At 32.5% G+C, this 25,659-nt stretch overlaps 1 protein-coding gene across 8 annotated transcripts in view; it reads left to right on the forward strand.

The window, feature by feature from the left end:
- The first annotated feature begins 5,392 nt into the window (after window positions 1–5,392).
- Window positions 5,393–25,659, forward strand: part of LOC143229196 (transcription termination factor 2-like) — a 130,390-nt gene continuing 110,123 nt past the window's right edge. For 2 of the 8 annotated variants that reach the window (XM_076461173.1, XM_076461177.1), the window contains exons 1-4: window positions 5,393–5,528; window positions 19,256–19,364; window positions 23,702–23,782; window positions 25,230–25,314. In XM_076461173.1, coding sequence (XP_076317288.1) covers window positions 5,501–5,528; window positions 19,256–19,364; window positions 23,702–23,782; window positions 25,230–25,314 — 303 coding nt within the window. In that variant the 5' untranslated portion in view covers window positions 5,393–5,500. Of the gene's footprint in view, window positions 5,529–6,693; window positions 6,757–7,487; window positions 7,642–19,255; window positions 19,365–23,701; window positions 23,783–25,229; window positions 25,315–25,659 lie in introns of those variants that run through there. The other 6 variants (XM_076461174.1, XM_076461178.1, XM_076461172.1 and 3 more) reach the window with 6 other exon arrangements.

Raw genomic sequence — 25,659 nt, forward strand, 5'->3', positions numbered from 1 at the left:
AGAAACATTGGCTGACTACTCAGCTCTTTTGTACAAACAGTCTTCCGTGGTTTTCCAAGCCAGTACACAGGCCTCACTTAAGATCCATCAGTTTTAGAAAATGTTTACTACAGTTTAGCTGTTGAGCTGTAGAACAGTGTCAATAAAATTGTCTATTTTGCTGCTTGGCAAACTATGGGTACAATTGGTTGGTTAGCATCTACTGAGCTATTACCTAGAGCATTTAGGCCTACTGCCTTTACCAATTGGTAATATACAGGTAATTCAATTACCAATGCATCATCATTTCACAAGCTGAGTGTAAATTACACTATTTCCATCCTTTGTAAAGTCCAGGCAGCAACATCCTAGACATTAGCTGAGGCATGTGCCCTAGATGGTGTGTCTTTGATTCGTCAAGAAATATCTTGATGAACTTATTTACAAAAATATCTTCTTGATTCACTCTTGCTGTTGCAAAGTAGACTTTATCCAGCATTCTCTAGAGAATACCTGTGTAAGTGAACAGGCCCTCAACTCCAATGCTGAGCCCTGAAATCAAATTGCTTTTTATACTATACTGGGTTTTATTAGTAGTACAAATCAGACATGACTTTCTTAGTTTTTATTCCAGATGTTCATTGATACCCAAGACTGGACTGTCCAGGTTCAGAATCAGGTGTTAGACTGGTTGCACCTAAGTCCATCTGCATGAAACACTTCAAAAACCTGTCCATGAATCCAATTTTCCTGAGCTTAAATCTGTTATATGTTATGTACATGGCCTTGTTTGAGCCAAAACCTCTGTTTTGTGGATTTGCACCTAATGCATAGCTAAGATGCTATCGAAGTAACAGGTATAGGTTAGTATATTTACTCAGGAACTTGAACACGTGGACAAGTAATTGGTCCCTGGTTCAGGGCTGCAAGATGTTGAGTTGCTCACAACAATCCATATATAGTCCTATACGACCACAAGTTTTATTGTGAAACATGGCTATCATTGCAGTATTTCTCCCAGCAGAAAATGGCTCAACAGGTCATAGTTCCCAGTCTTTAATTATGAGTGCTCACTGTCTCACCTCCTAGGAAAGTAGTTCTAACTGGTGGAGATTGTCCACAAACGACTCTTTCTGTCTTTTCAGCCAGTCATGGATGGTCTTAACCAGAGCTGAAACTGTGATACTTTGCCCGACAACAATCAAATGTCTTGTAGAGGCCACACCAAATTGTCATAGACATATTAGGTACTATTCATTCTTGGATATTTTCTGTTGTGCTAGGTTCTCTTGCGATAAGATCAATCCTCATGAGCATTATTTCATCTACTACTCTGTATGCACTGAATATTGGCTGATTATCCTGATTCTAAAACTGCATGCTAACTGATATTAAAGGTATTTATAGCATCAGCAAATGCCCTCAATTCAGGTGAGGTCCCTCCCTCATTCATATGACCATTTTACCTTTTGCATCAAACTCTCTCTCTTGAACAAGAGTATCACAACTTTGATATTATACCATTGTTAGGTATAAGTATTTTTTAAGCTCGTTTAAACCCAAAAAATCAAGTATGGGTAATTGCGCATTTTAGTGAAAACAGCAAACTCTATAATAAATCCCATGGTTATGGTACCAAAATATTTTCTTCATTCCTACTTTGTGGTGCTGTCAGGGAAAACCGCTTTCTGTTCGACTATCAAAAAGTCCTCTTTAAAACAAAAAAAATCATTGAGAAAAAAATTGCTAAGTAAATATGATTTTAAGTAAATAGCTGAGTTTGGGTTAGTAGATTGGAAGCATGATGTAAAGCAAAACACGATCTTTACTATATATCTCAAAGAATATGAGAGATACTGTTCTTTCTACAGGAACAGTTAATCATTCGTTAGCTTTTGCCTATCAGTATGTTTTCCTATTAAAAAATTGGTGAACTGATCTAAAACTAATATTCTATACCAATAATAAATATCAGATTTACCCAGAGCGGTGTACATTACTCTGTTTATTCTCTTAAAATGTGGAAAAGGCTGTAGCTTCTAGATACCATTTACTCTGCTAGTGAAGGATACTACTGTCATTATCCTGTTACTACACAATATGCAAAGTTACAAAAATATCCATGTTGGCAAAGTAGATAATACAAAGAAGAAAACAACAGAGAAACAAAGGTAATTAGAACGAAACAGCCCAATGGTTTTCTGTTCCGTGAGTTTATGAGTCAAACAAAATGAAAAATTGTAAACATTCCTATATTATTAGCTCTATCTAAAAATGTGTGTAGTTAATTAGATAAAATATTTTTCTGGTTTCATATATAAAGCATAAAATGTGTTGGTTTTGAGTTCGATACCTTCGCTGATAACATTATTTTTGGGTGTGATCCTGATAAGGATCATTGTTTAAGAGATTTAAGTTAGTCCTAAGCCCATTACTAAGTTAGCAAAGAAAAATATTATTAATTACATAGATCATAATTACATGAATACATCATATTTTAAACTTCTACATTGAAAGAAACTAGCATTATATACAAAATTCCATAATGTCATCCCTCTTAGGGTACAAGCGTTGTCCACATCACTATTAATCATTACAATCAAAATAAATATAATGCAATAGATAAATAAATATAATAAATATAAGTTGAAACATTTATGCAATACTGCAGAACAATACCTGTTCTTGTAAAACACGTGTAATACAGATAAATATATAAATGGAAACAAAACACAACTTAAGATCTGTATTTACGGGATTGTCAGCCTTTGTAAATTTTATATAATGCTTCACTTATAAAGTGAAATGGCGTTAAATCTATCTGGACATTGATGATAAATGTTGAGACAGTCAATGATAAAGATCGTCATGACGATGTATCAACACAATGTTAAACCCTGTACGCAATTCTGCGGAACACTATTTGCCTATGTAAAACACATGTAACACAAATAAATATATAGATGAAAACAAAAACATAAGTTAAGACATGTATGCAGCCCCACAGGACTGTCAGTCTTCGTAAATGGTACTCAATGCTTTAATGATAAAGTGAAATGAAATAAAATGTAGATTACATGATCTGCTAAGACATTCTATTATGAGACCATCATGGTGGCCTAGCAATGCGAAGTTAAAATCTGTATGTAATCCTAGAAGACTATTCACTTAGTAATATTATCTGCCTTTAGAAACCTTTGTAACGACATCTGCGCATATTAGCAGACTCTCTGTATAAAACATAGTTAACGTACAGAACATTGATAATACCATCTACCTATAAGTGTTGGTAGCACAATCCGCCTATTGTAACAAACTGTGATATTACTCCTCCCGGATATATCCAGGTCCTCAGATTTCTCTTCGTGGAATTGTGACTTCACATCTATCAATGGTTTCTCAGTTTCATTCTGCTCTAGCAACACGCTCTCTTGTGATATTTCATGGAACTATAACGTAATGTCTTTGATGTCTATTGCATCATCGCCTCTGCTTTTCTCCCACGTTGATTGATATATACAGGCTTACAGGCTTGTGTCGTCTTCTGGCGATATGTCATGTAACAAGCTGGATAATTAATTACTGCGCTAATCCCGAAGATCTTAATACCTTCTTATAATGATGGTCCGAGGATGATTTTCAATCATAAAACACCAGAATGCAAATATTCAGGAATAACATCCACAATAAAGCCTTTATTATAAAAGGCATCCACCGTAGTTTAGATACAGAGCAGGTCAAAGAGGTATTAGCTGGTATTAATACTTCATACATCAAAGTTGAAAAAAATCACTTCACAAAGGACACAAACACCCACAAATTTATCAAGGTGAAACACAATATACAAGAAGCAAAAATGCCAGCAGTAACAGCTACACAGTGCTACAACCGCAATTTTACGGTCATGCAGCGGCGGCATACAAATCATAATCACGACTTGGCTTAAACCCAAGTGCTATAATTGTAAAAAAAGCACACCACAAAATACAAGGGATGCACTAAACACAATATATTAAAAACATGTTTTATGTAAAAAAATAACACATAAGCACAAAAACAACAAAAGAACGAAAAGACACACCACACCTACAAACTAACACATTACTGATAACAAAAACACCTCTCCTTCCTACACCAGAAAAATACAAACATACAGAAACATTTGCAACAGTAGTCTCTTATAAATCAACAATCGAACTAGTCAAATCGAAAACAAATTAAATAAACAAACTGGAAAAAACAACAACATGATATCTTAATTTATCGCAGAAATCACTAACCCCTTAAAAAAAGATTTTATTACAATATTAATAAATATCAGAAAGACACACCAAACAGTTCTACCACTTATAATATATAAAATAACAACGTATCTATTTACTAACGATGAATAAATTCACAGTTCTCTACGTCAACATGCAAAGTAACCTAACTTCTAAGCGACTTACAGAATCGAATATGTGATGAGCCGCACTGAAACAGATTTAATATAATCACGGAGACAATGCTATATAACCATAACAGATTTTAAATAGTCGCATTAGTGTATGATATGACACACAAACTAAAAACTCACTAAAATAAGCTTTTTTAGCTCTTGAAGTCTACAAAGGCACATTATTGGTTACTAATATAACCTCCATTTCCGAAAATTAAGGTATATTATTATAAATAAATGTAGAAAATAATAATGTTACTCTTACTGGTCTATATTGCTAACTGGATAATAACCTAGATGTAAACCTATTATAAAAAAAGAGTGACCCACAAATGAAATTACATAATAATAGGAGATCTTTGTGCTACAGCAGATTAACCTATATGATAAAACTGGACAAGGGGTATTTACGTTATTTTGTTTGAAATAAGGCATTTAACTGCCATTTTTTTGTGTTTTTGTTTTAGATATAATGGAATATCTGGCTGTAGCCATCACGGGTATCGAAACCCAGTTTTTAGTGTTTTAAGTCCACTGTGACACTGGAGAGAGGCTTCTGTATATGTGATTGTCATGGTTTTTGTATAATATGAGCAGTAATTGCTCTTTGTTATCAAGCACAAAGCTACATCTATACTCTGCCCATCATGGTTATCGAAACCCACTATCTAGCAGTACAAGTCCGCAGACATATCACTGTGCCAATGGGGGCTAATGTGAGTAAATTAGCGATATTTAATACATATTATAAGATTTATTTATCGTTCTTTATTGAAATATTGCACTGATGTAAATTACTTCTTCTGTAACAATTTCTTCAAGTTTCATAGCATTTTATTCAAATATCTCACATGTAATCGGTTTAAAAATATTTTCCTGGAAAAATAAAATGATTTAGGATTTGACATTTAAAATTAGGGATTTCATATAAATATCTACTTACAATTTTCGTTTTTTGAAGTAGTGTTTCTCATGTTCGTAGTATCGAAACTGATACACGGAACACAAGAGCAAAGTGTGTAAGTGGTACCGATAGCGATAATTGTGAGTTTGGAAAAAAAAGAAAACCTAAACGATATCAATATGAAATCTGTAAAATGTGCAAGTCACGGTAAGTTTTTATCTTGCTACTGTACGTACTGTTATTTTTCTGTTTTTTGAAACGATTAATCATTGATTACGATGTGTGCATTTGAAATTCGCTTTTTTTTTAAATTAAAAGTTCACAAGTTGAAACTGAAGTGGAATTTTCAAGCCATGGTTGCAGTTACTCCCAAAATTCTTAGTAATAAAGAAAATTAAAGAAAACATAGCAGATATGAAATAGTCAAACAGACTGCAGGAAATTTAGAAATTAGAGGCCTATATGTGTAAAAATCACTGCTTTAAGTTAAAGTACTTATCACTAGAGTAAATCAAAGGAACGGTGTACCGCCAAATCCAAGTGCCAAATTCTAACTATTTAGTTTCAAACCTATCCGGTTTGGAGTAAATGATAGCTTTTATATAACTTTATTCAATTAATTTTCTGGTTTTGACAAAATATAAAATTTCTAATAAACCATAAAATATAACTTAGTGAATGTTTAGTCGTATTTCTATGTAAATAGATATAATACTTCTGTGTAATATTATTGTTCAAACTTCTCATGGTTATAATACTATTTCAAACTTGTATTCTCTTGTGTGCCAAATTATCGTTAGTCGTTAACTTTTTCTTGCCTGAGAAGTATGGAATACTAATACTAATAGCATGTAGTCTCAACACTTTAAATGTATTTTAGTAACACCCATTTATTAAAATAAAATTACCAGCTTGTTATTTAACAATATATACTAGCATATTCAGAAGAATATTCATCAAAAAATTAATGTTACTGTTAACTGATAAATTAAAGAACTGAGACTCATAAGACCTTTTACTTAGTAGGCCTGTTATTAAATACATATTTAGTATTGTTAGTTATAATACTAATATTTAATTGCTGGTTTGCATTCTGTGCTTTGTAAGTCATTACCTTTGAACTCTTTATATCTGTTAACTTCAAAAATTAGAAACTGCTAAAGCCTAAGATTTTGATGTAATGTTTCACTTAAACTTTTAAGAAAGGTACTTGCTTTTACGCATACAACATCAATTTTAACACTATCATTCATGGTGAAATTTGTCCACTTCAGGATGTTTTAGCTAAAAATAAAGATTTTTTTTATTATTTTTAATATATGTTTATGTATATACAGGTTTAGTCTGGCACAGTTTCTTTGTTTCATTCTAGTTTTGAGGTGGTGCTGGTAATATAAAACATTGAACCAAGGAGTCATAGACTGCATGCCTAAATGTAATAAAAACTGTTTAGATAATTAAATAATATCTAATATATTTAGTCTAATACAAAAAAGATTGTAGATTTGATATTTCACCATATAGTACATATTTAAGTAAATGTGTAATTCCTCTTAACTATTTCTTATACACCTTTTATGTTAAAAATTTAAAAAGTCTTTGCAACATAAATAATCTGGTTCATATTACAGTTCTAATTCTTATTATTTAATTAACCTCTTAAGTTTGGAAACAAAACAAATATATTGATGGAGAGATCTTTATGAATAGAAAATTTTTTAAATTTTCCTGTGTTAATGTTGTTTTTGTAAGTCTCATTTTAAAACACCATCATATGACATTAATCAAAATCACTGGAAAACAGGTTTTGTTTCTCACAATTAAAATAACAAAATATTTTTCTTTTTATATTTCATCTAACGTTTGTTTCTAACTCCTGCACCGATAAAAGTTCAATTTATGAGTTGTTAAGTAGCTTAAAAATTGAATTATCTTAATTTTCTGTATAATGCTTATTTTTGATGCATCATAGAACTGTTTATTGTTGTGATATGTAATACCTGCATGTTAAACACATGAAAAATATTGTTCCAAAACATATCTTCATTGCCACTTCAGCTGTTGCTCAACTGCCAGCAACTTGTAGAATGAGATGATGAGACATGAAACATGGATAAGCTGATGAACTTGTCTAGTAAGCATAGAGGACAAGAGATCCCTGAGAAAGAGTTCCTTGGCAAGACTACATGACTAAGGGAATCCTGAAGTTGAACCATGTATGCCAAAATAACACTTGATTATCCAAACTGGATACAAAATGTTATCAATACAAGTATGATTACAGAGGACCAAGATCAATCGAAAAAATATGGGACAAAAGGTAAAATCTCATTTTTGAATCATCCAAGTATTAGAAAAAATGAGCAGTCAGAGAATAAAATAAGCAAGATTGGTGAAACAAAGTGCTAAAAGTATCCAGTGCATAAAGATCAGATCTCCAATGACTATAAGCAAGAAGGAAATAAGATTTAAGAGAGAGGTGGCACAAGGAGCAAATGGCCAAATGTTCACATTGGGCCTGGTTAAGAGTGTGTAGATCACCTTGATGTTTCAGTCAGGCAAAGGAATGTGGAAAGGAGAATGATGAATTAGGAAGGACCAGTACAAAGCAAAAAAAAAAAAAAGGTAGTTGATGAGCCTTCTTCATAGTTTGCAGTTGTAGAAACTGACAGTCCTTTGTTGAACAGCCAAATAAAGAAGATTAAAATGTTGACAACAGTAGGATTGCCTGGTGGTAAAGAGGAGCAGATGGGCCAACTGCAGAAAACATGTGACTTTTATTGACAGAAATAATGGAAGGATAACACAAGTGGGTTAAAAGAAAAGGTCTGGTCAGAAGAACTTGACCAGCATTCAAGGGACCAGACAGATTCCACATGTGGAGGTGAAAGGATGACACTCAAGTAAAAAAGAGATGTGAGGTTGGAGAAAGAGTGGCTAAGATCAAGACAGAGGAGGAGGTGCCCTGTTTACCAGTTGGTGAAGAATAGGAAGCTGAGACTGAGCTAACTAAAAATGTGTTATGAACAGTGCACAATAAGGAGTGTCATGAATTTAAGCCAAAACTATATGGGAAGAGGTATAGAGGTAGGTGCATTTACAGAAAAAGGTGATGTCAGTCTTAATTGAGATCAGATACAACAGAAATACATCCAAATTACATTAATAGAAAGTAATTACTCTTGAGAAAAAATTGTGTCTGGTCAAGAGAGTTGATTAAAGCCTCCAGGACATGATTGGCTGTCAGACGAACTTGTTGTAAGTGGGCTCAAAACAGAAATTCTAAGGCTATACCTTACCTATTTGCATTCCTTTGTGCAGTTTCCTATGAGACTTGCATGCCACTAGCCTTGAGGTACCTCCCATTTAAAAAACACCTGCTTAACATGAACTGCATTAATGCATGGTGTCATCATCATTGTATAGTAAACTCCCACCAGTAGAAGGGTGACATAACCTCATTTTTCATTAGTTCCCCAAAACACTTACAATCAAATTAACTTTATTCTTTTCCTCATCATTATCTAGAATGTACATGTTTCACAAATGTAAATTAAATACATTAGTTTTTTCATAGCTTACAACTGTGTAAATATTTATTCATGATTATCTGGTTTAATTTACATGGTTCATGTAACCAGTGCAGGGCTCATGCTGTCGCTTGCCATATTCACCAATGGCTATTAATTTTGCATTTTGGCGAAGAAAAATTGTAATTGATGAATATACCTGCGAAACACTTTGTTTACAAAATGCTAGACTGGTTCACTACATCAACGTTTTTTTAATTCAAGTATGTGGTAAGCAGATAAAAATCAATAACCCGTCTGCATTCATGCAAGGTCATGGTCAGGATCGACAAACATGTGAAAAATTGTTCAATCAACAGCGACCTAACAGCTTGACACGAATAACTCATTTATGTGTGGTTGATTAGCGGCACTATAATTAAAGGACGACCACGAAGATTGTGATGGCTTTAACACTTGTAATTACATTATCTAATGGTGCATGGCTTAGCCGGTAAGTTTAATTAAAAGCAGTTACTAGATTAGTACCATAATAAACACATACGTGTAAAAAACTAAATGTTAATTAGTGGAAAGATTCTCTATAAATTGAGCCAATTGAGCCCTGTTTAGCAGCATGTAATAACAGTTACCTTTAATTTAGTGACTCGTCTTCCCATGTCATTATTGTAATGATTTGTGTGTGAAAAACATTGAACTTTGTAACTGTGAAACTGTTGTTTTATAATAAATTTGATAAATGATAAATTCATTGAAATAAAATGTATGATAAGAACTTAGTTGTCATTTATTTGATTGTCTTATCGTATGTGACTGGCTGGAGGGTTGGATACGGATCAAACCTATCTGGCTAAAACACTGGCTAAAATTGGCTACCAAAAAAATCATTTGGCTAATACCCTGGCTACAGAAAAATTTAGTCCAGGATAAGCCTTGCAGTATGATATCTTTAATTTTACTGTGCTTTTATATGATCTTTTTCTGAAAACTTATTTACTGCTTCTTGCTTTTGGTCATCATTGTTTAGTTGATTTGTTATCAATTATTCCCACACTCTCTTTTGCTATATTTGCTTCCAAGTCTTTCTTAAAACTTTGATTGCTTGGGAGGATTGTTATTTTTTCTTTTTCATATTGCTTTTATTAGTATCTCGCCTCTGTGCTCATTCATATCTGGATTATTTTCTGCATTTGGTCCAGGCCTGTCAGTGTCACTTGGCACATGTCTCATTTTATGAGTCTCCATCATCCTTTGTCTCTATCTTGGGACTCTCTTCTTGCAGGTACCTTTTACCTTTCATCCTTACATGATAGGCCTGCCAACTTCTATGTTTGATGTATTCTTACCTGTATATTGATGCTTGTTGGCTCTTTTTATATCAGCTTAATCACTTGTCTTACTTTTTCTAACCATTGAATAGAATTCTTTAAGTAGGGATGTAGACTGTTTTCCCATTATCTTCATCATCTGGCTGCTTCATTTGTTGGATTTCAACTCCCTGCTCTCACAGTTCTTCAATTTGCACACTGTTTTTGAGAATGGTAAGTATAATTGTTTCACATTAATAAGATTCTATTAAGTGGCTGGTTTTGTTTCCAGGGTATATTTATTTTCCAAAGTCTGAATCAGAGCAGGGGTAGGTGAAAAGTGCTCAACCCATCCACCATGGCTCTACCAGTGCCTGCTGGAAAGGTGATGTTCCATAAGACCTTTGAGAATGCAACACAATACAGTGGGAAGTAGGTCAGGAGTAGCATTGTCTGCATAGCATATGTCACCCCTAAAACAGCTAGTTTGCCATTTTTCTGCAACAGAACATGACCTATCCAATTGATTTGAAATCAGATGCACTGTATGGTCTGGTCATTCCCTAACCACACTACACTTCTTGGCTTGCCAACTACTTATGTAAAGGTGCTCAGTTGGTCACACAAAAGTCCTGCCCATCCTTGTGATACTTTGGGTTCTATTGGATTTCCTTCCAGCTGAAGAGCATATGTTCAATAAAAGATGCAGTTTCTTACTGATGTGCTCCTACAAAGCTCTTGCCATTATGTGTCACTCTCCATGGGCTGTAGGAAGCTCATCTAAATTTAATTTTTGCATTGATCCATCTGCCATTTTAATGTGGGATTCCACAGGGTGTTCAGAAAGTCACTGTGCAGTTTTATAATCATATTTTATTCAGTCTATTTCAAGCCAGCAACTGATAGCAGTGTTTAGAAACAAAATAAGAAGGATCCAGGCCTGTATTGATGCCAACAGGGGTCACTTTCAACATTGTTTATAATTGTTATTCATATTTACCTCCTGTATTCTATATTCAAACATGTCTGTTAATAAATATATAAATACACAGTGACTTTCCGAACACCCTGTAGCTGTTCTGTGTGTACAGGTGAGGTATTCTCTTTGAAGTTAACATTTTTCCCTACATTAATAGGTATTTTTGATTGATCCTCATCTTCACCCACTTTCCCACCTGTTTTTCTCACTTCAGATGTACTATCTTCATGCTTTATCTAAGAATGAAGTTATTTCAAGTGCAAGTGCTTAGTGAAAACAGCTATACAAGGAGGTTTGTCTCCCTCCTGTTGGTGAAAAGCTTTTGTTGCATTATGTTGACATCATGCACTAGTGCATATCACACTAAATGTTTTATAAGTGAGAGAAAGCTCAAGGGTAGTTGTATATAAATTGCAAAGGCAGATAAACAAAGGAATCAAACTAGTCTGTGTATGGAGAATCTATTTGAAATACATATTTAGTTAAGGAAAATGCTAACAATCAACATGTGGAAGCAAATGTTCATGCAGTCAGTCCTATCCTGATGAATGATATAGAAGCATTGATGTTGAAGGTATGCTCCATAGGAAACTGAGCTATTAAGACTTTGAATTCATCCAGAGATATGTTCCAACACACTGTTATGTATTATAATTTATTTCATATGGGTCTCCAAGTTTATTATGTTACGTGTGTTAACATATTACTATTTCAAATAACTGGAAATCTTAATTTAAATCTAGAAGTTCATTAAATTTTAAAATCTATAATATTTGCCACCAAGATTGATACACATTTCTTTTTTGACACAAATATATTTTAATATAGAAACAAAAAACAATACCATTTATAATGTTCTTTACTAATAATTATTACAAATGATGGTTTATATACAAAGGTTTTACAAACTTACAAAAAATACTGTCATATCTGGTATGGGATTGAATATTTTATTGAAGTTCAGGGAAAGCAAATTTATTCTTTGTTAATATTGTCACATCTTGGTTAAGCTAGCTAGATGTCTATCCTTGGCTGGTCTCGTGCCACTTACAAGCTGGTTTTTTTTTTGACAAAAATATTTTGACAAAAAAATGTCCTTGTAGAAATACTAACATCTGAAGTTAATTCACTGAAGTTAAACAATTTGTAATGTTTGAAATTTATAAACTTTCTTGGTCAAACTCTCTAGTTTTTTGATTAATAGGATTTAATCACAGTTACAGCTTTCAAGGTTTATAGCACACTGACTGCAGCTGACTAATAATAATAATTTTCTACTGTCTAGCAGTATGTCAATTTTATATATCAATCACAAAAGTATCTAGAAGTTTCAACATTGTTCAAAAATGGTAGAAAGTTAGAAAACAGGCTGGACTTGTGCAATACACATTCAACAGTACCCACCACATGCAAAAAAAACAAACTATATGAAACAAGTGTAAGTATTAAAATATATAATAGTAAATCAGTTACACCATAAGAGATTAGGGGCAGTGGGATGCTTAACAAGACAGGACAGTAGATTGCAAGAGATTGTTTTGGGGTCACTCAAAGTCCATTGAAGAAGCTCTGTAACTTCAGCATAAAGGGATAAAATGTTATAAAGATGCATGAGCATCTAAAAGAGGGAGAACCTCCTACATAGAAAGTATAAGAGAGACAGTAGTCAAGGTGACTAGATGCTCCATGTTGTGCAGAGGAATGGGGAAAGAATGAACCCAGCTGTGTCGAGAGCTGAAAAAAAATTCAAAGGTGGACCAAGTATTGACTCAAAGTTCTGAACAAATATAAAAGCTTGACTAGCCAACCCATGCAAGTTGTCTCTTAGAAAAGTAATGTGACTGACAAGGAATCCTCTCGAGAAGAGGCAAGGAAAAGCCAGTCATTCATGTAATAATGGAAATGAAGTCCAAGACTATCTTTGTGATGAGAAAGTGCACACATGACTCAGTTGGCAGCATAAGGAACTGAAGTAATGTTAAAGGGAAACCTCAAAACTGGTTCAGGCTGAGCCTGGTGAAAAAGATGATGAGTGGACTGGGCAACAATGATATATAGAAAGATGTTTGAGACATCAACTTTGATCATCTATAGTATAGGGGAATAGGACCAACAAAGAAGGAACCTCTCCTCTTGAAATGTGGAATCACTGGGTAGTGGTTGAAAAAGGAAAGACTGATGTTGGGCTGCCATCTCCCAGTCTTTTTGGGAAAATGTAATGATAAGAATAAAATCCAGGAGAGGGACAGAATTTTCTGTCATTGGTTCTCATGTTTGAAAGATCTTGTATGTGGTCTTGAGGTGCATTAGATGCTGAGGATCAGAAAGAGGAGGAATATACAAGAAGTGAATGGAAAGTATTTGTGTAAGATTGGCTTCAACAAGGGTCTAAAAAAGGTCTGGAAATAGAAATAGATGTGCCTCAGTGAGACATTCAACAGCACCCCCTCCAATAGGGGGAGGATAACAAGAAGCAGCAGAAGGGCAAGAAACAGGAAAAGAGAAAAACGTGAAGGTTCATAAGTTTGAGGAATGGGAATGGAATTAACAAAGCTTTGAAGGATGAAAGACCCAGGTATAGAAAGCAGTCTGGTGCTGGATAGCTGTGGCTGAAGTTTTCATATTGTTAGAAACACCACTGGTGTTTTAAGGGCAAAGAAGAGAAGCCAGATGGAGTTAAAAATAGGGAAGACAAATGGTAGAAAGAAGAGAGTTGTATCCAGGAAGGTTCCAACAACATAGGAACCAAGTAAACAGGGACAAAGCAGACAATGAAATGTTCACCAAGGTATTGTAAAGGACTGACTGTAGATCCCTAGAAAAGCTGTTGTGGTCATGGTGTTGGCCTTCAATGGGTAGAAGGGACTCCATAGATTGAGAATCCAAAAATGGAAAAGAGGGAATATTCATAAGTCATGGCAAAGGAATCCTCAAGTTAAGGAGATTGAGGTATTTGAGAGCAGGAATGAAGCTGATCTGGAAATATGTCAACATGAACACATATGTCTGGTGAGGTTGGAAAAATCAGATAATCTTCAGTGTGACAGTCATATAGTAAAGAATTGGAAGAATAATAAAACAGTAGAAAGGGAAAGAATAGAGCAAACCTGAGTAATCAAATTCAGAAATGAATTTGGAGGAGGAACATTTTTCTTCAGTAAGTAAAGAGAAGCCTAATGCAAGTCCCAGAGGTGGAAAGAGTTAATCAAAATTGTCGTCCTCATGGTCAGTTTAAGAGAGAGGAAAATGCACTTCAGTCATAGGTACAGGTAGATGAAGCTAGAAAGGCATCAAAGAACCCATAAAACAGTGAATTACAGTGGTGGTGTCATTCACAGTCAAAAAGCCTCCAGTGGTCACAAAGAAGGGACAGTGTTATAAACATTGCTGGAATCTATGAGGAGGTAGTGGTCACCATCACTTAATTCATGGTCACTGTAGCAATTTTTCACATTTTGTTTGTTTAATGGAAATGTAGCTTTAAATTGAAGGTAAAAGGAAACCAAAAGGAATTAGCACTGTTAAAAGATAGCAAAAGTATTAACTTGATGAAGTTAAAGAAACAAAGACATTAAAGTGAGTGCTTAGGACAAAACTGAAGTTAATTTTAAGTATGAATACTTATTGAGATCTACTTTGCATGGAGGATGTGACCCTTCTTATGAGTGAAAAGGGCTGCTGTTGCACGATAATAACATCTTGCTCTTGTACATTTCACATTATAACCCATCTTAGATGGAAAATAGCTGAAGGCTAGTGGCATGCATGTATGCTTTAAAGTATAGTTGTATATCTTATTTTCCATTTCTCAATGTTTAACTCGCATTTAAAACTAAGTAGCTGACTAACATTGGTAACTTGTGTGGTGCCTGTTTACTAGTTAAAACTGAAAGATGAAAGCATTAGTATTTTTGAATAAAAACAAGTATACAAACAGAATTACCATCATTAAATGAAATACCAAATACTAAATTGGTATAGTGAAGGAAAGGAATAGCATCAGTATCACCTAAAATATCTTGCTTAACATGTGTAATTTACTTGTAAGATGTGGCTAAAAAGAAGGATAAAATTTGGAAGATTGTATACCACTTACATTGTACTCACATACATTACAATCAAAGGGATGGAGAGTTTTAGAGGATGAAATATGGCACCATAGCAAAAAATGTTAATGGAAACATTAACACATTAATTATTAAATTCAGAATAAGAATAATGATGTTATTAGCTTGATTTTACTTTTATGTGTTAAGGTAAAAGGAAATAGAATGTTAGAATGCAAATTAGATGTATAAAACAATGAGGAGGAATATTTTTGTTTGCCTGTGTTAGAAAAACATATCTTGTAAGCTAAATCCAAATACAGATCCATAATTCCAGATGCAGGGAACATTTTATACTTTTTTGAAAGTAAAATGCAATTTCACTGATTATTAACAGTAACAATTAACTTTTTCACAACAGGCTTGGTATTTTATATATATATACACATGTTAGGTTTTTAGACTCTAAATTTTTATGTATTTTGTGTACCTTCACAAAATTTTGTAGACAATTAGTAAATATTACAAGTTTTTTGTACACAAAAAATCAGATTTTTAATGAAGTATTTTTACTAAAAATTTGTATTTGAAAACACTGAGTCTGTTTCATTAGTAGTCTGAGTGTGAAGAGATTTTCATATTATGATTTAAAAAACTATTCTTCATTTCAAAAGCCTCAAATGTGTGTGTTCTGTAAGATCTAAATACATTTCAAGTGTTTGTTTTCAGCAAAACTTTATATTTTGCCTGTTATTTTCTTTACACTAACTATTTGGGATCTGTCAGTTCATCAACTTCATAATCACCATAAAAAATAGGAAATAAACATAAACTATTTCGTGTTAGAATGGCTACAGATTATAACTTGAAAAACACAAGTTTAGTCTAAATAGCTTAAATCTTATAATATTATACATTTATATTTATTTATTATTTTTATTATATTGACTTTCCAGTTGTGCCTGGCTAACATAGCAGAAGTTGCATGTTACCTTGTCTAGCAAAGTAAAGCTGACCTTTAATCTTCACAAAGTGACCTGTCTTGACTGTGCTTTAGTAGTCTAGTGTTGTAAAACAGTCACATTTCAATTATTATACATTAAATATGTGTATATGTGAGTGTGTGTGTACATTATTACTATTTACCAATAAGTTCTTAAACATATGTTTCTTAAATCAGAGAAACAATAAATAAATAAGCATAGCAAACATATCTTCTAGCTACAACCTTTGTATTTTATTGCTTCTTGCTGTAGGCTGCTAATCCTTTTCAAATTTCTCACGTGAAAAAGAATAATTTTTTAAAGTTTTATATATACATTTGAAATAACCAAAAGAAATTATAAATAACTATATCATTACCATATACTGCCACTATAATTTACCAAGTTTAGTAACTAAACTGTATTTTGTCTAAAAAAATATGTAATTTCAAGCTGACTAGAGACTTCAACTTACCAGCATGTAATCTTGAGTCGAAAGAACAAGTTGACATCATAATATTTTAAAATGGCTGAGAAAGTCACTAGAGGGACATTCTAAGCTTTCATTTGGTCATTTACATGACACAAACAGAAGTGCATGTACATAAAGAAGTGTTTCCAAAAATGGGAAAAGGTGGGTTGGGACACAGTATGTGCTTTGGATCATGAGTGATATTTCAGCTTTTAGAAAAGATAGCAGGTCAGTATTGGTACTTTGAGTCCCTAATTTGTACAAAACTATAGACTTCGTATTTTGACATCACAAACATGTAATTTAAGCCAATGCTCCACTTAATACAACAGGTGATACACAGAAGTTGATATTTAAATGTATTATTTTAATACTTACCATTATATTAAGAAATTAACTAATATACTGAAATTTGAATTATAATCTAGAAATTGATATTAAGCTTATTGACATAAAGTAGGAGTTCATTAAAATTTTAACTGCAAGTAAACAAACATGATGACATAACCTTTGACCCATGACCTTTCATGGTATGGTTAATGCAAATAAACATAAGTCTCATACCTTTGTATGTCATCCCATTTTCAAAAATTATAAGAAAACTCTCTCTTACTTACTCAAAGACAAAGCTATATCTATTTCAGTAGTGTTGTCACATGATGCTATACCTAAGGTAATGATAATAAGTGATTAGGTATTTATTTCTAGTTCATTTATGTTGAGACTTCACGATGTAAAAAAGAAACTGGTTTAAATTTTAAATTTTCTCAAAAGTGGCTATGTAAAGATGGCCTAGAAGGGCCACGTCTTCTTGTTGTCAATACATTATGCTAAGTTATAATTTTCTTCTGTCATTTTGTACTTATCTTTTGTCTACTGTTATGAGTTGCAGCAGATAAAATGCTTCTATGTGAGAATGTTATATGTTATTAACTCATACAATCAACAATCCCAAGACCATCCATCATTTAGTTTTGGTGCTGTGAAGGTATATCCCCTCTTTATATTTTATTTCTTATTATTTCTTTATATGCATTAAATTTGAAGTTCTACCTTTTTATATTGCTTGTTCTTTTATCTTAGTATTGATTTAGGTAAGTATTGAAAATTACCTTTCACATCAGGTCATTAGACAATCTGCTGTATTTCTGTGGGGCATTGGGATGTTCTAGACAGATTCAGAGATCAATTTCCCATCCCTGAAGATCTGACAGAACACTGCAGTAAAAGCCAGCAGTGTTCTTTGCTTGGTTAAGGGATTTCATTTCTCCATTTTTAGTTGGTCTGTTACAGAAGCATTTTTATTTCTATAGGAGAGTGACATATTTCCTTTCCTCCATTTTCAATGTGAGGATTTTATCTCAAGATTATGGTAAAGGTACTTTATGACTTACAAAACAGTGTATAATAATATAATTTAGATATTATTACTTCCTCAAGGAGAAGTCAGGCAAAGGTAGTATTTTGTGATAACAGTTATTTTAGAGATTCTGTCAACAGAGAATGTGAGACAAATATTCTTTAATCACACAAAACATGAATCAGTACACTCTAAATGAAGGACAATAAGTGATTGAGGAAGGGAATAAAAAAGACCTTATAATTGTCACAAGTGAGAGATAGTATCTCAAGGTAGCATTGAAACTAAATATTTCTGGTTTATATTTTACTATTCTGGCACATAATTACTTTTTAAATTTTATGTACCACCTATACATAATCATTAGAATTTGTAAATATCAGAAGTCTTTTGGATACTGTAAAAAAACTTAAATGTTCAATCATTAATAAGTTCTGTTTTGTACTTCAAGTAAATGAACATTGAGAAAAAAATAACAAAAAACATTATTTTCTATTCATTCTTGTTCAGGATCTTTACTACACTAAGCAGATACTACCTCATGGCTGAAACAAAGATCTTAACTTGTATTAATCTAGATTTGTATGTAATCCATCGTGACTGTACATATCAAACTGATGCCATATTTGGATAGTTTATAATTTGTTTTACGTCTAGGCTTAAATCCATGCTTGGATTATGTAAATCTACACAACTATATGCTAATGGAAGGCCACATTTTAGGTGTAGCTGTGATACAGAACAGTATTGCTAATACCTATACCTGGGCCTTATATATGCGTTAACTTTCTTTTTGCAAAGATTCATATCTTGATTCAACAATACTTTCTTTAACAACATAATATAATTCAATCAAATAATCTATAGGTTAATAGACCATATCAAAAGAAACTTTGTATTTACCAAGCTGTAAGTTCAAGGATCTAAAATGTTTACTTTACATTTCCCCTTATACAGGTGGAAATCCACAATATTTTTATGTCAATTAGGCACATCTTTTGACATTTTTATATGCCCAACATGATACTTAGGAGCATTTGTCACAGGGAACATGTTAATGTTATGTCATACTACTGAAATGTTTGTTTTAATAGCTATTTAAATATCATTGTTTTCTGTGCATTGTACAGTTGTTTTTTTTTAAATTGTTTATTCTCACAGAAAGATAAAAGAGAAACCATGGTTCCATATTCTCATTTTGTTTTGTGTTAAAACAAATAAAAAATGCTAATTAAAGTTCTATTTTTATTTTTACAGGTAACCTGTGCTACCTGAAAACAGGAACTACTGACAATAACTCCAAGTTTGGGAAGAGTTATTACATATGTCCTTTGAGGCCTCAATGTTTGTTTTGTGAACCAGCTGAGTAAGTTTATGGAAGTCGTTACATATTTGTGTTATGCTAGAAATCAAATGAACTCTGCATACAAACTTTTTATAACTTACATATATTTTTTAAAAAACTTTTGCCTACTTTTACCTTATAGTTTCATGTGCACCATTTTATTTATAAATTTGACTCTGAAGCTGTTGAATAACAATAAAAACTAATAAAAAAATTAGCAAAGCTTCAGTAAATGCAGAAACTGGCCATGGTATCAAAGAAACTGAAAGTAGAAAAACTTTGTTTTTAAAGTTTACATAGCATATCAGAAGCAATTGTGTAAGTCTTTAAAAATTATCTCAAAGGGCATACATTCTTAATCTTAAAAATTAAAATCTCAAGTTAAGGAACCTAGTAAGTTTGTTAAAAACTTTTTTCAAGATAGTTACAAGTTTAGTTATACACTAGCAAATTGTTTTCAGTACTAAAGCCTGCAGTTTTCTATTGCATGGTGATATAATTAAAAAGTCACCTTGTTGAAAGATATACTTTTCCGAACGTTTTTTCTTTACCTTATGCAGATGTGATCTACACATTATACATCATTTAAACATTATTGGTATTAAAGTCCAGTTGAAAAGATATAAACAGGGTCTCCAATATGGTATCTTTGGACATGTCACAAGCTTTAAAGCTCCCATTTATCTAGAATTTACTGATTCTAATGTGTCTTGCATGTAAATCATCATGTGACAACCCTCAACCAATATGAGTACAACATATAACCCTCTTGACATATGCCGACTCCCTCTATTCAATTTTTAAAACTGTTACTTATCACTTGGCAGTACTCGTGTCAAGACATTTTTTTCTTTGTGTACTCTTTGTATTTTTTGAATTTGTGAACTTAAAGTGTTGTTTGTTTTGTTTTTACATAGCTGACAATTTTTATACTTAAAGTCCCACTTCCTTTTCCTGTCTCAGATGTACACATTTTCAAGGACATTTCAATTCAGGGCTGGGGGTGTTTCATTTGATCAACAGGAAGCTTTGGGGTATTGGTCTGTGCTTGATAGATTTTACCTGGACAGGAAAGCCTATCTGATGGAGTGTTTATTTTTCTTAATTCTTTTGTTTTCCAATGGCTTTGTCTTTATTAGCATACTTCTCACCTTGATGCATTTGTGATATCTCTCAAAACCAAATTGTCTTTTTTTTGGTCTCCAGTTCCTCATCCTTATTGGACCAATAAATACTGGTATGTCTATCCCCCTCCATTCCCTCTCTTCACAGAGTGATTTTGATCATCCATGCCACTCTATGTCAGTTCCTCCTTATTGCTTTTCACTGGCCAGTTCAACCTTGGTATTCATGGCCACTCCAGTTCCATACTGTCTCTCTGTTACCTCTTCCTCTGTCTCTTTGCAAACTCTCTCTTTGTTAACCTGAAGATGACCTGGGAAGGTCAAAAAGTTGTTCTCTGCTTTAATGAAAGTGTTAATACCCATATCAACCATTCTGAGATATATTTTTATTCCAGGTGGGTTTCTCGTCATCAAGAATTGCTTGTAGGTTTTTCCTTGTAGTATGTTTGCTTCATTATTTTGACCATTCCAGACCGTACTCATCCATAGATCACATAAGGAAAGCAGAATGGGATAGCTGCCCATCCCTGCCATGCCTTGTATTGAATAATTTGGTATGATCTGCTTTACAAAATAGAGTTTTATGGTCACTTGTTGCACTCTTTTAAGTTTTGTCATTCTTCCAGGCTCTTCTCCTTTTTCTTCTAGTGGAGTTTGATTCTCTTTACCACTTTCCAGTTCCAAACTGTTGAAGTGGTGGATGTGGTGACAGTCTCCTGTATGTGCTAAGGAAATAACATATATGTAAACGATGATAAAACCATTCAGTTGAGAGTAAAGTGTTGTTATTATTAAGGGGTAGATATCAAGATATCTTCCACTATGTAATATTAGAGTGAGCCATCAAAATTGCAGTTCACCCATTTGATGGGGATCTCTCATCCAATCCCCAGAAGAATATCAGTTCCCAGTGGCTAGGTTTTGGATTTGGAGCTGAACCAATCAATGTAAGTTTTCACAGGTTACTGCAGTTCTTTTCCATTCTCTATTCTTCCATGTTCTTATTATTCAAAGGATGTTACTGTGTTTGGAGATTCTGTAATTTTCAGTTTTAATGAGATGGTTTACATTACGTGGATGTATTTCTAATCTCAGATGTTGGATTCCCAGATCAATCAATCAATTTCTTACATTGTTACCATGTGCCCTGTTCATGGGTTGGTGGTACAAGATTCCCTCCAGTCTCATGAACTTAAGGTGAAAATTGGATGATTTCCTCTTTCCTACACCTCTTTCTTGTCAGTTTCCAATAGCATAGATTTTGGATGTATTTGACATGCCACATATGGTTCATTGTGCTATAGCCACTGTACATCTAGGGACACATCATTCTAACTTACCCACTTTTATATTTCCTAAGAGAAATATCCAATGCTTCAAATTTATATCTTACCGTAGTTCTCTCCTTCTGGAAAGGTACTCCTCTGTTTTTCTGTTCATATATTCAACAAATTTCCACAATGGGCAAAGAGTATACATGGTTCAGTAGTGGTGTAGTCTTCCATGGATGATCTATGAATCCAAAGATCTCTTTTTGGAGCACATCCTTTAGATGCTTCTTTCTTTCCTTTGCACCAGTCACTTCACCTACTCAATGTATTATTCTAGATATTTAGATGTGTGGAGGTAGTGTACTGTATCAGAAGTTATAACTTTTTATACTGAAAATGTATTTCCAATAGGTACTTACCTCTCTCTCAGTGTTTCCATTTTCTGCCAAATTTCAAAGTGATAGATTGGTAGATTTGAATAGAGGGAATAACACGTGTCATGAGAGTTTGTCACACTCTTACAATGGAGGTTGTCACGTGATGATTTGCATGCAAGATGCATTGGAATCGGTCAATTCCAGATAAGTTGGAGCTTTAAGGATTGTGGCGTGTGCAAAAATGGTTTGCATATAGAGGAGAGCACTGGATGAGAATATCTATCTATGAAAGTGAAGTTAAGTACCTATTGAAAATATATTTTTAATATAGGAAAATTATAATTTCTCTCTTAGTTATTAGCAAGTGTAGAATTTGTTAGAAGTAACAAAAATTCATATATAATATACCACAAAAGATACTGTAAAAGTCAATGCAACTTTAATTTAAAAAGAGTTAAATTTTAACATGCTTTCCAGTGATTTTAATTGTAATGAGTATTATCTTTATTGATCTTCACACAATATTTTCAGGGTTATTCAAGAGTAATCCAAAAATTACATTATAATATTCAAAACTGTTCTCTCAACTGTGAATCTTAAATAAAATTCAGACACAATTTCAGAAATTTGAATAACTACTTTTATTATTTTCACATTCTTACAAAAATTATTTGTTCATAAATTAATGTTAAACTCATTTAAATGCTTAACTCTCATGTATTTTATTACAAAGGTGGATTACACTCAGTAATATTAAATGTGGTAGCATTCTGGTTTAAACTTCTGGTTATTTTTAACTGTTATTTAATAGGCTTGTATTAATCTTGGATATAAAATAGAGTGCAATATGAAGTAAAGTTATTGAATTATAATTCACAGATATCACACATCCAAAGAAATAACCTAAATCAATTTGTACATTAAATATCAATAAAGATAAACAGCAGTAGTGGTTTATAAGGATTTTTATCATGTTATAAAAATTACCTCTGCTGATAGAAAGTGTTAAAAATTTTTTTCTTCAATAACAATTGATCACACCTGCATGTAGTGTTAATTAGAATTAAAGTTAGCAGAAATTAAATTGCTGTTAGTTTTTTCTCGTAATACACATGTACAATTTGTGAATTTTAAGAATTAATCATATGTACTATTTAGTTCATTCTGAATCACAAATTCTTTGACAAGCATTTCTGTGGTTATTTTCTTTTTCCCACGATGTATTTATTTGAGGAATGAAAGAAATAGGCAATTCTTTTTGCTTAACTTTTTAATTATAGTTAGAATGTTTAATTCTGTTACAAAATAATATGATCCTAACAAGATTTTGATGAAATAAAAACCCTATAACTCAAGTACTTTCAAAAGGTGGACCTTTCTTCTTCAAGGGTAAACTGAAGAAGAAAGGTTCACCTTTCAAAAGCACTCGGGTTATAGAGCTTTTATTTTGTTTCTATCATTCTTGAACTTACGTGTTCTTTTAACATCATGAACCTAACAAGGTTTTGTACAGTTCATTTATACAACAAGTTTTAAATAATTGTTTCTTTGAATTATTTTGTCTCATATAAAAGTTCTATTTGTAGTATTTTGCCATCAATTTGTACAAAGCATAAAGGAAGTATTGTTGAACTACAGTGTTTGAAATCCACATCTGGTGAAAAAAGGTGAGAAATTTAACATGGGTTGTTTTATTAGCATGTATTTATAGAGTGTGAGATACAATTCTATTTAAGTGATTCTGCATATATCACAGATTGTTTTTGAAAAAATAGAAGTATGAAGCAAGTTTCTTTTAAATTTTGTTGGTAGGAATTGGTTCATTGTGTACTATTAATTTTTATTTTAGAATTTATCTTGGTTAATTGGCTCATAAACATGCAATTTTTTTCTTGCCTTAAAATTCCCTGGAAGAGTTTTAAACTTGCTAATAAAGCAGAAAAATGAAAAATTATGTTAGCACATGTCATAACCATACAAATATTTATTTTAGAATTCAGTTTAAACATTCTTATATTACATGAGCTGTTACATAGCATTTTTCAGTTGATTCAAAGTCTACTTTATTTTTCTGGTTATAAAATGTGTTCTGGAATATATTATTAAGTATGGTTGTACTTAATAGGAAGGTCATATATGGAACCATATGGTGGCCATAAAAGTCTGTTTAAAATCATCATTAGAATGTTTAAATGTTAACAATGACTATATACAGTATTGGGGGAGCAAAACTAAAACATAATGTACTTAGAAAGCCACCTAAATTGCTCTGTGTGTGTTTATGGAGTAAATTAAAATTCCACTTATGTAATGAATTTTCATCTAATTAAAGTGACTTTTTTTCCAAAAATAATATATAAAACATGATGAACCTCATTACTTTAATTTTTTAACAGAACTCTTCCATTTGGGATTCTGGTTATTCTTTTCTTGTACTGAAAAGGTTAAAAGCATATATATAAATTGAATACATGAATGTATATTAAAGGTTGTTTTTCTTAACTTTAATCAAAAAGCTGTTGTAAGGGGTTTTAGTTCTTTCTCACAATCTCTTTTTTTTTTTCCTTACCATCATTAAAAATAATTTGGGTGTTTATGTTTATTTATGTGTGATATGTTTCAGGTAGTTTATTTCAAGTCTTAGAGAAAAATGTTATACTGAAGTAGGTTAAATTCTACTTCTTTTTTTTTTCCCAGAAGTTGCTAATACAGTATGTTAAGTGACAAGGTGTAAATTACAGCATTTACCAAAATTCACAGTTTCAAGTTTTGAGTACAAACCAGTAAATAATATAGCCATGATAGAGGTAATTTTTTAGTTTTTATTTTGTTTACCATGTTACATAATTGTTAGAAATAATTTACAGTAAATATAAGAAAGAATAAAAAAATATTTTTTGGGACAATGATTTCTATTTTTGGAATCAACATTATTTTTCTTCTGAAAATTTACTGGAATAGTTGAATTCATATCTTTTCACAAAAAAAAGTTTTATCTGGTATCTGACTACATAAAATAGATGTATTGTTATCTGATTTTTAGTTATTTATTTCTGAAATGTCAGCTCAGTTGAACCTATTATATTTTTGTTTTATCTTTTTCTGAATTGGTAGGCATTATTTTCGTTGTAAAGAAGGAAAAGAACAAAGTGGACTTTGGTGTGGATACAAGAATGTTGAAGATCTGTCTGAAGATAAGGTAAGCATAAAATAATAAAAAAATTTTGGGGTTCCTTTTAATTTGCCATTCTTCCCTTTGGGACTTACAGGTAGCTTCTGTTTTTGAGGGTTGCAACAATTTTTTTGAGTCTTAGATTGATGTGGCTACTTGACATAATTCTTCCTCTTCCTTGGCAAGTCATTCCAACCTTTCATCTCTTCTTGTCCTGTTGTTATAGTGGTTTCACATTCTTCCAAGTCCACAGTTCATTCTTTACCTGTATTTAGTCATCCTTGCCTTCATCTTTATGTCATCTGCATATACTAGTCATTTCTAGTCCTGTAAAAGCCTTCATGTAGGTTTGAGGAACATTTTCTATAGCTC

The sequence above is a fragment of the Tachypleus tridentatus genome, chromosome 10 (assembly GCF_004210375.1).
Source record: "Tachypleus tridentatus isolate NWPU-2018 chromosome 10, ASM421037v1, whole genome shotgun sequence".
In the NCBI taxonomy this organism is placed as follows: Eukaryota; Metazoa; Arthropoda; class Merostomata; order Xiphosura; family Limulidae; genus Tachypleus; species Tachypleus tridentatus.